Consider the following 12060-nt stretch of genomic DNA (forward strand, 5'->3'; position numbering starts at 1 on the left):
TAGATAAACAACAAGGTCCTAGGACTGGGAACTACATTCGACACCTTGTAATAACCTATAAGGGAAAAGAATCTGAAAAAGAATTGATACACGTGCAACTGAACAGATAAATATGTGTAACTGAATACATATGGAGACATACGTACAGCTGAATCACTTTGCTGTGCACTGGCGGTGGTGAAGTCGCTCAGTCGTGTCCGACTCTTTGCGACCTCGTGGACTGTAGCCCACCAGGCTCCTCCGTCCACGGGATTCTCCAGGCAAGAATACTGGAGAGGGCTGCCCTTTTCTTCTCCAGGGGATCTTCCCCGCCCAGGGATCGAACCCAGGTCTCCTGCATTGGAGGCAGATGCTTTACCCTCTGAGCCACCAGGGAAGCCCGCTGTACACTGGGAACACTGTAAATCAACTACAATTTAATTAAAAAAAAAAGAAAGAAATCTGGTGTTGGACCCTCCCTTCTCCACCTGGCAGGTTACAGTCCATAGGGTCAGAAAGGCCTGAGCAACTGAGCATGCACGCAAGCCGCTCCGCGTACGGAACACTCGGATGGCTTAAGGAGTGCACAGTAAGAGTGAGAATCGGCTCGGCGGGTGCGGTAGGGAGGGAGACGGGAGAGAGGTCCAAAAGGGAGGGGTATATGTATACCCATGGTAGAGTCATGCTGAGGTTTGACAGAAAACAACAAAGTTCTATAAAGCAATTGTCCTTCAATAAAAAAATAAAATTTAAAACATGGGGGAAAAAAAGAATGAGAACCAGAAAATTCTTAGACGAGGACATTGACAGAACACTCGCTGACATAGCTGTGGCACTATTTTCTTGGATAAGTCTCCTGAGGCAACAGAAATAAAACCGAAAATTAACAGTTGGGGCCTGATTAAACTTAAAACTTGTGCACAGCAGAGAAAACCATCGACGAGATAAAAAGACAATCTATGGAATGGGAGAAAATATTTTTAAATGATGTGACTGACAAGAGGTTAGTATCTAAAATATACAAACAGTTCATACAACAATATCAGTAACAATATCATCATCAACAACTACCTAATCAAAAAATGGGCAGAAGACTTGTATAGCCATTTTTCCAAAGAAGACATACAGATGGCTAACAGGCACATGAAAAGATGCTCCACACCACTAATTATTAGAGAAATGCAAATCAAAACAACAATCATATCACCTCACGCCTGTCAGAATGAGTATCATCAAAAAGTCTACAAAAACAAATGTTGGAGAAAATGTGGACAAAAGGGAACTCTTGTACACTGTTGGTGGGAATGTAAATTGGTACAGCCACTGTGGAAAATAGTTTGCAGCCTCCTCAAAAAATTAAAAATAAAGTTATCCAGCAATTCCACTCCTGGGTATATATTTGGAAAAAAAAAACAAAAACACTGATTTGAAAAGATAAATACTCCTCAGTGTTATAGCAGCACTATTGAGCATAGTCAAGGCATGGAAGCAACCCAAGTGCCTAGCAACAGATGCCTGGATTAAGAAGCTGTGATATTTCACTCAGTCATTAAAAAAAGGCTGAAATACTGCCATTTGCAGCCACTTGGATGGACCTAGAGAATATTATGCTTAATGAAATGAGTCAGACAGGGAAAGGCAAATTCTGTAAGATATCATTTATATGTAGAATCTAAAAACAATATAAATAAAGGTACATGCAAAACAGAAACAGATTCAGAGAGGCAGAAAATACTCTTGTGGCTACCAAAGGGGAGGGGGGCGGTCGGGAGAGACGACATAGGGCTTAAGTGATTAGCTGATACACGCCACCAAATATAAAAGCAAGGAGGATATACTGTGCAGCACAGGGAATTACAGGCATTATCTTGTGATAACCTATGTGGAGTATAATCTGCAAACATATTGAATCACTGCTGTACAGATCAGAAAACATTTTGAAATCTGCTCTATAACTGTGCGGTGAGGATTAAGTGGTTTGATGTTGGTGAAACTTTTTGTCACAGTTCAGTTCAGTCGCTCAGTCAGGTCCGACTCTTTCCGACCCCTTGGACTGCAGCATGCCAGGCCTCCCTGTCCATCACCAACTCCCGCAGTTCACTCAGACTCATATCTACTGAGTCAGTGATGCCATCCAACCGTCTCATCCTCTGTCCTCCCCTTCTCCTCCCGCCTTCAATCTTTCCCAGCATCAGGGTCTTTTCAAATGAGTCAGCTCTTCGCATCAGGTGACCAAAGTATTGGAGTTTCAGCTTCAGCATCAGTCCTTCCAATGAATATTCAGGACTGATTTCCTTTAGGATGGACTGGTTCGATCTCCTTGCAGTCCAAGAGACTCTCAAGAGTCTTCTCCAACACCACAGATCAAAAGCATCAATTCTTCGGCGCTCAGCTTTCTTTATAGTCCAACTATCAGATCCATACATGACTACTGGAAAACAACAGTTGTAGCTGTAATTATAAATTAGTAAAGTAAGTTGTTATGTGTGGTGCTGGCAGATTAAAGAGTTACTTTAGTGATCTAACCTCCTGTCTTGGAGGTAATAAGCTGTGCAGTCCGGTAAATTCCTCTCCAGTAGCAGTGTGACTTTGAGCACATCCACTAACCTCTCTGGCCTGTCTTCTAAAGCTGAAGAAAAAAAGCCAAGACCCAAGGTTTGCCCTGAAGCTTAAATGTGTACTCCCCCTAAATGCTTACCAGACGTTCTTTCCTTCCCATCCAATGGCGGAGTCATCGAACAACGCCTGCAATAATAATAACCCCAGGAAAGCAGAAGGCCTGAAACCGTGGCACCGCAAGCGATACAACTACGGCCAGAGTTGAAATGGTAGCGGAGGGACGAGAGATCGCTCAGGTTCCGCAAACCACTCCGCACTGCCAACTCCTGGATCCCCGACTGCAGCGAAGGCAGCTGATGCTGGCCCATCACCCTGGCAACAGCACCTTCCGGTCTGTGTTGCCCGCCCTACCCCTCCCCACTTCCGGTTCCGGGTTCTGTGCCTGCGGCGGGCGGCTGGCCGCGGACTTCCGGGAGGAGCCGTCTCCGGGGGTGTGGTTCCGGGTGGCGGGAGGCTAAGGGGCGAGGGCTCGCTCGAGCGCTGCGGGGTCGCTTTAGCGCGGCGGCCTCGCCAGGGCTCGGCGCAGCCATGGAGAGCGGAGGGCGGCCCTCGCTGGGTCAGTTCATCCTCCTGGGCACCAGCTCTGTGGTCACCGCCTTCCTGTACTCCGTGTACCGGCAGAAGGCCCAGGTCGCCCAGGAGCTCAAGGTCAGTGCCCGAGCCCGCCCGGCCTCAGCCGGCCATGCCGCCCCGGGGGAACGGTGAGCCCGCCGACCTGCCGTGGGCCGCTCCACCCTCGGGAAGAGGCCCCAGAGAGGAACCAGGCCCTGGGAGGGCGTCGCCCGGCCCCCAGGAGCCAGGATCAGAGTTCGGGTCGCGTGATAACGGCTTCCCTTCCTCCTTCTCCCAAGTCCCTCTCGTTACTCAGAATAAACCTTGACTTCATCACTTTGTTGACGAAAAAAATCTTTATTGAACACTTGCTATGCCCCAGGCGCCGAGCCTGGGTGGAACAGACAGAAATTCCTCTCCTCATGGAGAGTGCATTCTAGTCCAACCAGATGGTGTGACACGTGGGGATAAAAACTACAGCCTAGTGCAGAGAAGAGGGGAAATGGGAGTGCTGGAGAAAGGGAGGTTTGCTCTTTTAAACAGGGTGGCAGTTGAGCAGAGCCCAGGAGGATTTGAGGCAAGCGTGCAGGTGCCTGGGAGGGGACAGCTCCTTGCTTCTGCAGACTCTGCCTTTTTATATTATGGCCGTTTAAGAATATGGCTCACTTTCTAATGCAGCACCTGACGATTTACACAACATATTCCCATCTTGGTTTTAGTTCTGCTTCACAGTAATTTTAGGTAGATGAAATGATACCTCCAACCTACCAATCAAGAAGTCGAAACTCGGAGAAAAGGTCTGTACAGTGTCAGTTTGGAGCTTAAACTTAGGTCTTTTGATTCAGAGTGTAGAATTTTTTTTTTTTTTTTGGTTGACCACATTGCTTTATTATGAATGTGTGAGTGGCTCATGAGAGATGAACCTCATTAGGTCACAAACGAGATCTTATCCTCCTTTCTAGGTTCAAACTCAATGCTTAACAGAGAGTAGACACTCAATAAATATTTGTGGATTTGTTCTGGGTGAAATTTCTTGTTTAAAAAAGATGGATTTCTGCGATGCCATGCCAGGCTTTCTCTAGCTGTGGCGAGCAGGGGCAGGAGCTCCCCTCAGTTGCAGTGCGCAGGCTTGCCATTGCTGTGGCTTCTCTAGTTGCAGAGCATTGGCTCTGGAGCGCCCGCCTTAGTTGCCTCGAGGCATGCGGGAATCTTCATGGATAGGGGATCGAACTGTGTCCCCTGCACTGGCAGGTGGCTTCTTAACCACTGGACCACCAGGGAAGTCCTGGGTGAAATTTCATAATACAGCAGGACTTAATTTGACATTTATTTGGAAGACGGATGCCTCAACCTGACACGCTTCATTATCATCAGATAATATGCGTTGAGAGCTTAGCAACAAGTGTGAGTTTTGGAATGCACCTAATTACCAGGGAGTTGAATTTGGGGTGTGAATCACAGCCTGGTGAGATTCCAGCTGCCTTCTTGTCTGCTTAATTAAATTACTTCTGAAATGATTGGCTGTGGTTGTAATTGATACTTCAGTTTCTGACTCTGAATCAGAAATCGCATTGGCATCAAGTTGGCTAGAGATGGGACCCTTTGAAGCAGTGAGTGCTCTGGGATCCATCTTTGGGTGACCTTAAAAGCTTTGCCAATTAGTTCCTCAATGAGGATGAAATAAGTAGCTCCTGCCTGGAAAGACAGCTGGGACTCTAGCTTAAGCTCTGTTTTCTTGATCTGATTACAGAAATTCCAGACTAGGGTTTGTGTCTTACCCTTTTACATCTCTCACAGTGATGGGGATGCATGTTTATTGCAGACCTACTGTGTGCCAGCCCCTGGTCTGGATTCTTTCACACCTTAAGTTTCATTTAATTCACATGAAAATCCTGTAAGATTGTTTTCCCCACCTTTTACATGCTTTGAAACAGACTGTGATAAATTAAGTTGCCCAGAGTCACAATAGATGCCTTGAAGCTTGACTTAGTCGCAGGCTTTCTGACTGAATTTCACCTCCTTTCCTTCTAAAAAATGTTTAGACCATCCTGTGGTGGATACTTGACTATTTAGGTGACTTTGAGCAAATTACTTCGCCTCTCTGAGCCTCAGTTTCCTTACCTGTAATTGGGGATGATAATGTCTACCACAGAGGGATGGTATGAGCATTAAATGGGGTTATGCATTTAAAATGCTTAGCAGAGTGCCGGGAATGTAGTATATGTAAGTGCTTAGTTATTCACTAATTTCTTCATCAGATGGGTAAGAGTTGACTCATTGGAAAAGACTCTGATGCTGGGAGGGATTGGGGGCAGGAGGAGAAGGGGACGACTGAGGATGAGATGGCTGGATGGCATCATGGACTCGATGGACATGAGTCTGAGTGAACTCCGGGAGATGGTGATGGACAGGGAGGCCTGGCGTGCTGCGATTCATGGGGTCGCAAAGAGTTGGACACGACTGAGCGACTGAACTGAACTGAACTGATGGGTCAGGCACTATCTCGGCACTAGGGGGACGGCAGTGAGCAAGACCAGCAAGGCCCTAGCCCTCCTGTGCTTACAGCCCAGTGGAGGGGGAGACCGACAATAAACGAGTAAATAAACCTGAGTGTTAGTTGTTGTTACTGCCCGTTGTTTTTATTACCTTCGCAGTGTACGTGGGTAATAATTTTTATTGACCTTGCTCCTGTTGTTTACTGGGTGGCAACAGCTTAAACTCAGAGGGACCTTAATACGTATCCAGTACTACCCACCTCTTTTGAGGTTACTTGCCTGGTATCCGTAAGATGGTGTTGATGAAAATACCTGAAAGCAGGAACCGTTTCCTTCATTCGTCCCTGAATCCTTGGCCCCCAGCACAGGGCCTGGTTCAGGAAATGTTCAGTGGCTTTATTAATTTTACCTTACTTTTGATGGAGCAGTAGCAGGCTTGATTGGTTCCCAAGTATAGCAGATTGGGATGAGAACAGGAAGGAATGGAGAACTGGGGACTGTGAGAGGAAAGGAGCGGCAGAGGTGGCTGTGCTCGGCTGTTTATGAGAGGGAAGGAGGCAGACGGAGGTGGAGGATAATGTTTAGCACCGTCCACAAAGCCACGCCCTACAGTGCAAAGGCAGTGCTTTATTATAATGTGTGATGCAGAGCATGAACTGACAAGGGCCTGGTGATGATAATGCCTACCACCGCCCAAGCCCCTGCCATGTACAGGGCGCTGGTTTACGTGCTTTTACACGTAAACTCTTTGGATGCATGGTTCTGTGTCATCAAGAAGAGATCAAATTACATTTAGTCGACAGTATGCAGATTGATCAGTGCCTTTAATATTTTCATCTTAGCACGTGAAACTGAAAAGGACTGTGTGGTTAACTGGTGTACATGGCAGCCCCATTTGCAGGTGGCGGAAACAAGGTGCCTGTTTATATGGTGAAGCTGGGACACAGCTTTGGAATCTGACCGTCCTTAGTCACCTTCCTGCCTGGTTCCCTTATTCTCTCAACGTGAAAAAAAGTCATTTTCTTTCTTCACTTGTTTGATTGAGCATGTCAGTATTGAACAGTCAGTCCAATCTGTTGTTTCCATTTAGGGAGCTAAAAGAATCCACTTGGGTGAAGACTTAAAGAGTATTCTTTCAGAAGCTCCAGGGAAGTGTGTGCCTTATGCTGTTATTGAAGGTATGTTTATTTATTGGTAAAATGAAAAATAACTCAGTCTTTCAAAGTTTGATACAGATCTTCCTGGCTGACATTGACGGTCTTTTGTAGCCTTGGGGTGGGGGTTCAGAATTTGGACTTTGGGGTCAGGAAGACCTGGGTTACTGCTGTATGATTTTGAGGAAATTACCCCAGCTTCCGAGCCTCCATTGCCCCATCTCTAAGATACACGTTGAAAGTGAAAGTTGATCTGAAAGTGAAAGTTGCTCAGTCGTGTCTGACTCTGCAACCCCACGGACTGTAGCCCGCCAGGCTCCTCTGTGCACGGAATTCTCCAGGCAAGAATACTGGAGTGGGTAGCTATTCCCTTTTCCAGGGGAGCTTCCCAATCCAGGGATTAAACTCTGGGTCTCCTGCATTGCAGGCAGATTCTATATTGTCTGAGCCACCAGGGAAGCCCAGAATATACCTTACAGGGTGGTAATAACACTGAAATGATGTGATCCATGTAAACTGCTCAGCAGAGTGCCCCCAAAGCATAACTGCTGGCGATAACAGTGTCATCACTTTGATTAATTAAACTGACTCAGACTAAAAACAAAATCTAAATTACTTTAAAGGAAAGGACAGAAGAGTTCTACAGAAATAAAATAATTTGTTTCCATTTAGGAGCTGTTCGATCTGTTAAAGAAACGCTTAACAGCCAGTTTGTGGAAAATTGCAAGGGGGTGATTCAGCGGCTGACGCTTCAGGAGCACAAGATGGTGTGGAACCGGACAACCCACCTCTGGTGCGTATCCTTGCTCCAGGGCCCCAGACCTCGAAGATGGCCAGCTGAGAAGCTGGCGTCCTGGCCCGGTCTCCAGGTGTTCAAGCTCTTCCTGAGACAGGGTGGAGACCAGCCTCTCAGTGCCACTGAGATCTCTGCCACTGCAGTCTCCTAGGCATCTTGTCCAAAAGGTAGATTCCTGGCCTCTTCCAGATCTGCCTGGATAGAATTTCCAGGGTAGGGGACCTGGAGTCTGTAGATATGCACACTAAGGGTTGAGAAGCCCTGACTGATGGTATGGATTGATGATTTCCAGTGCTCCATGCTGTAACATGGAGTTCCATTTTTCCAACTGGTCCTCGGGGGGTTCTGTTTTGGAGTTTTATCTTAATTTTTATTGTAAAAATTATAATTAAAATTTTAAAAATTAAGAATTCAATTTTTATTAAGGCTGCTTAACCTGCGATCTCCTCTTTTAACACAATTGTAAGTGCAGCAACGCAGAACCGTTAGCTGCAGGCACAGGCTGTACAGCAGATTCCGAGCTTCCTCGTCTTGTAGAACTGAAACTTTACACCCGGGGAACGTCAGCTCCCCATTTTCTTCTTCCCTCAGCCCCTGGCAATCCCTGTTTTGCTCTGTCTCGATGGGTTTGGCTACATTAGATACTCCATGCAAATGGAATCCTGCAGTCCCTGTCCTTCTGTGGCTGCCTTAGCTCGCTTTGCTGATGTCCCCCAGGTTCACCATGTTGTCGCATGTGGCGAGATTTCCTTTTTCTTTTCTTGTCTTTTTAAAGGCTGACTAGCATCCTGTTGTATGCATGGACCGCATTTTCTAGGTTCACTCATCGTTAGTCACTGATGTTGTTGCCGTGTTTCGGCTGCTGTGAATAAGCAGTGAGCCAGGGAGCACAGATCTCTCTCCAGATCCAGATTTCAGTTCTTCTAGATCCACGGTCCGAAGTGGGATTGCTGGGTCATATATGGTAGTTCTGTTTTTAAGTTTTTTGAGGGATTTAAGATAAAAATCGATCTGTCTTAACAGGGGCAGAGGGAGATAAAAAGAGTAGAGGTGATCTCTGATGGCATTTGTTGCCCACTGAGGCGGCCAGAGAACCGGAAAACCTGCGCTTCCCTCTTCTGAGGCACTGGACGAGTGTGGTGTCTGTTGTCTCCTCTTGCTCTTGGTTCACGCTTGATCCTGCCCTGGCCTCCAGGTGGTCTCCAGCCCTGTCTGGCTGTGAGGTGTTTGCGGTCCTCTGATTTACCATGCGCCCTCATTCCTGCAGGAACGACTGTTCCAAGATCATTCACCAGAGGACCAACACGGTGCCCTTTGACCTGGTGCCCCACGAGGACGGCGCGGGCGTGGCTGTGCGCGTGCTGAAGCCCCTGGACGCGGTGGACCTGGGCCTGGAGACGGTGTACGAGAGGTTCCACCCCTCCACGCCGTCCTTCACCGACGTCGTTGGCCACTACCTCAGTGGGGAGCGGCCCAAGGGCATTCAGGAGACGGAGGAGATGCTGAAGGTGGGGGCGCCGCTCACGGGGGTGGGCGAGCTGGTGCTGGACCACAGCTGCGTGCGCCTGCAGCCCCCCAAGGGGCCGGGCATGCAGTACTACCTGAGCGGCCAGGACTTCGACAGCCTGCTGCAGCGGCAGGAGTCCAGCGTCCGACTCTGGAAGGTCCTGGTTCTGGTCTTCGGCTTCGCCGCCTGCGCCAGTCTCTTCTTCCTCCTCCGGAAGCAGTACCTGCGGCGGCGGCGCGAGCGGCGGCGGCCAGAGGAGGAGTTCCGGGAGCGCACCTGTCCCGAGGAGGACCGTCCCGAGGAGGACCGAGAGGGCCCGAAGGGCGCCTGCGTCGTGTGCCTGAGCAACTTCCGGTCGTGCGTCTTCCTGGAGTGCGGCCACGTGTGCGCCTGCACTGAGTGCTACCGCGCGCTGCCCGAGCCCCGGCGGTGCCCGATCTGCAGGCAGGAGATCAGCCGGGTGGTGCGCTTGTACAACAGCTAAGGCAGGGTGTGGGGGGACCCTGCCCCGCTTATGGGGTGTTTATCATCTCTGGGCCCTTACAAGAGTAGTGACGGGGCCGCCACCAGCCGGCCCCGTGGAAGGCCGCCTTTGTCCAGTGTGAGGGTGGCCTTTGCCAGCCTGGAGCACAGGCGCACAACCCCATGCCCCGCCCTGGCACGGGTGGCGGGGGTGCCGTGTCCCTTCCCTGGAGCCAGGTGAGCCCGTGTGTGGCTGAGAAGAGCTCACCGCCCAAGCGCCAAAGTCCGTGGCCTCCAGCTTTTCTGTCCCTGTCTTCTCCCCACTCCCCCTCTCTCCCCCCAGGTGTGGGTCCCTGTGGACCAGAGCCTGAAAGACTGGCCAGAGGGGAGAGCAGAGTTGCCTTGAGGAGCCGCCTGAGAGCAGGCTGTGGGGCAGTCTTCCTCCCCCTTGCTTACCCCGCAACTCCCCGGGAAGAGTCTCCAGGCTGGTCGTGTCCCTTACCTGCCGGCTTCCCACGTATGCGCACGTGGATCAGCATAAAAGGCAGTGAATGCAGCGGCTGCCCTCTGCCTAACAGGCCGGGACTCTGGTCGGAGAAGGGAGGCAGGTTGCTGGCAGGGCCACTTGGGATGGTGCCCATTCATTGTTCCCCCGTCACGGTGCAGACAGGGCTGCTTAGCTGCAGCCTTCCTGGGGCCGCAGGACCTAAAGAGGGCGCTGGGAGCACGCAGTCCGCCCTGACTTGGAACTCAGAGGCCCGAACCGGCTGAGGGCTGGCTCTGGTTTTCTCTGCCCAGGCTGAGCTGGAAAGGTCTTAGCCCCAAAGGAAGCAATAAGGATGCTGCTATCCCGGCCTGCAGTTTTCTCAGCTTCTCACGGAGGCTCCCACCAAGGAAAAGTAGCAGCCAGCATCTTGAGCCTGGGGCCTTGTCCAGGCTAGCCCTAACCCCGCCACTGAAGAGCTCACACCCCAGGGGCGTCATCACACCACCCCTTCACCCCTCCCCGTCCCACTTGAGTTTGTGAGTGAGACAAGCGGGCTAGCCCCTCGCACTGCCTGTCAAGTGTCCAGGGTCACTAAAGTCACATGCACAGCACTTTCTTCTCTCCCTTCCCTGGCTCTGAGCATCCATGCCCTCATTGCCCTTCGTGCAGGGGAAGGGGGTATGCTCTCGGGGGCTGACACCAGCTGTATGCAGTGTCCAGTGTGGACAGCACTAATAAAACTCCTTCTCACCGAGTGTGAGCAGGTTGCTGTGAACAGGGGTTCGATGGCTAGGCAGATGCTTCCCTGGGGGGATGGCATCGGGTTTCAATAGGATGAACTGGAGACCTTGGCTGCAAGGCGGTCTGGGCCTCCCCATGGTGGGGGCAGCTTGGTGACGCTAAAAGAGGAGGGCCAAGTGGGGACCCTCGGCAGCCCGGAGACTGCCTGCAGGTCATGCCCGGCCTCGCCCAGAGCCGTCCCTGAAGAGCGCTGTCCTGACATCCTGAACGCAGGCTGTGAGGTTTCACCTGTGGCGAGAGTGGGACAGGTGGGCACTGGCAGATGTACGCGGTGCTCCTTCCGACCTGAATTTCAAGGTGAGTTAATTCTCACAAGGCCCTGCGGGCTCGCACGGCAACTCATCCTACAAGCAAAGAAGCCAGTCCCGAGGGGGCATGTTCCCTGGGTCAAAAGCATACAACTCGTGAGGCGGGTGGTCTACATTGAAACTCCAAGCTGGTCAGGCTCCTGACCCTCCTGCTCACCAGCGGTGGGGCAGTTCCCTTGGTGCTCGTAGGGACGCCCCACAAGATGATGTTCCCCGTGTTAGTGGAGGAGACCATACTCTCGGGGAGGAGGCCCGTTGGTGACAGCCCACATGCCCAGTGAGTCCTGGCCGGGGAGGTGTTACGGCCCTGGCTTTATATAGATGCGTTGGGTGGGGGTGGCAGGATGGGAGGGGGACTGATGGCCACACGTCATCACCAACCTGACCTCGGAGCATCTCAAAAGCATCTGCTGTTCGGTGTCCCTTTGGCAGGTGCTTTGAAAGAGAGCCCAGGTTATGAGGATGAGTGAACTGCTGTGTGTAGGGGTGAGTGGGGGAGGAGGGTTTGTGTTAAATCTATGAAGCGCTCAGCCCTCGGCGTGGATTTCATGAGTAAATCTGATCAAGTGAATGAAAAGCAGAGAAGGCAGCCTGCCCTTTCCCCAGACCGACTCATACCCTGGGCAGACCAATTCTTCTGTCTCGAAGGCTCCTCCAAGGGAGTTGAGGTGCCCATAGTGAGAGACACAGGAGCAGCACACCGTCCCTGCCTCTAGGTGACAGCTGATTGGGAACATGAGCTCACATGCACCCAGACTCCAGACCTGAAGTCCACGTGAGGTCCTAGCCTGGCTGGACTGAGACTGCCCCATGCTCTCCGTCACCCACGCAAGTCCCCGCCTTTGGTTTAAGGAGCTCCTTTCCAGCAGGCTTGAAGGGGCTTAGACTGATCTGTGGGAT

At 50.9% G+C, this 12060-nt stretch overlaps 1 protein-coding gene across 1 annotated transcript; it reads left to right on the plus strand.

The window, feature by feature from the left end:
• Nucleotides 1-3039: 3039 nt before the first annotated feature.
• On the plus strand, nucleotides 3040-10826 carry MUL1 (mitochondrial E3 ubiquitin protein ligase 1). Its single transcript, XM_052660445.1, has 4 exons — nucleotides 3040-3246; nucleotides 6736-6823; nucleotides 7472-7592; nucleotides 8863-10826. The coding sequence occupies exons 1-4, from the start codon at nucleotides 3127-3129 to the stop codon at nucleotides 9584-9586; spliced, it is 1053 nt and encodes a 350-aa protein (XP_052516405.1). The 5' UTR covers nucleotides 3040-3126; the 3' UTR covers nucleotides 9587-10826.
• The last annotated feature ends 1234 nt before the right edge of the window (nucleotides 10827-12060 follow it).

The sequence above is a fragment of the Budorcas taxicolor genome, chromosome 2 (genome assembly GCF_023091745.1).
Source record: "Budorcas taxicolor isolate Tak-1 chromosome 2, Takin1.1, whole genome shotgun sequence".
Classification (NCBI taxonomy): Eukaryota; Metazoa; Chordata; class Mammalia; order Artiodactyla; family Bovidae; genus Budorcas; species Budorcas taxicolor.

Coding starts and splice junctions, on each gene's coding strand:
- MUL1 (XM_052660445.1), top strand. CDS start 3,127: ATGGAGAGCGGAGGGCGGCCCTCGCTGGGTCAGTTCATCCTCCTGGGC. Junction 6,824..7,471: donor GCCTTATGCTGTTATTGAAG/GTATGTTTATTT, acceptor GTTTCCATTTAG/GAGCTGTTCGATCTGTTAAA. Junction 7,593..8,862: donor AACCGGACAACCCACCTCTG/GTGCGTATCCTT, acceptor TCATTCCTGCAG/GAACGACTGTTCCAAGATCA.